Here is a 285-nt window from a genome sequence, read left to right as displayed (position 1 = left end):
CCCCCCCGAACCGTCGGGCTTACCTGGGGGGCGGGCAGGCAGGCCCTGCGGATGGCCTCGGAGCTGGTGTGCAGGTGGGGGTACTTGGGCTCGTGCAGGATGGGGTGCATGCTGAACGCCTGCTTGCTGTTCATGGACATCATGGTGGGAGAGGAGCGGGGCAGGGGCGCTCCGGGCAGCCCGGCTCCGGGGGCGCGGTATTGTCTGGCTCCGCCGCCCGGCATCAATGGCATTATAGCCCGGCCCCCCCGCCCCCCCGCCCGCCCATTGGACGGCTCTCGGGAG

General features: G+C 71.9%; 1 protein-coding gene across 1 annotated transcript in view; it reads right to left on the bottom strand.

Annotated features, from left to right (window-relative positions):
• The window catches only part of LOC106896206 (brain-specific homeobox/POU domain protein 3), a 1,907-nt gene extending 1,726 nt beyond the window's left edge, over positions 1 to 181 (bottom strand). Inside the window, exon 1 of the mRNA XM_014955991.1 lies at positions 22 to 181. Within this exon, the coding sequence (XP_014811477.1) occupies positions 22 to 143 (122 nt within the window). The 5' untranslated portion in view covers positions 144 to 181. The remainder of the gene's footprint in view (positions 1 to 21) is intronic.
• Between the last annotated feature and the right edge of the window lie 104 nt (positions 182 to 285).

Source organism: Calidris pugnax, unplaced genomic scaffold (assembly GCF_001431845.1).
Source record: "Calidris pugnax isolate Ruff unplaced genomic scaffold, ASM143184v1 scaffold281, whole genome shotgun sequence".
NCBI classification, from domain to species: Eukaryota; Metazoa; Chordata; class Aves; order Charadriiformes; family Scolopacidae; genus Calidris; species Calidris pugnax.
Note: the sequence above shows the minus strand (reverse complement) of the source record. Positions and strands in the feature narration are given on the sequence as shown.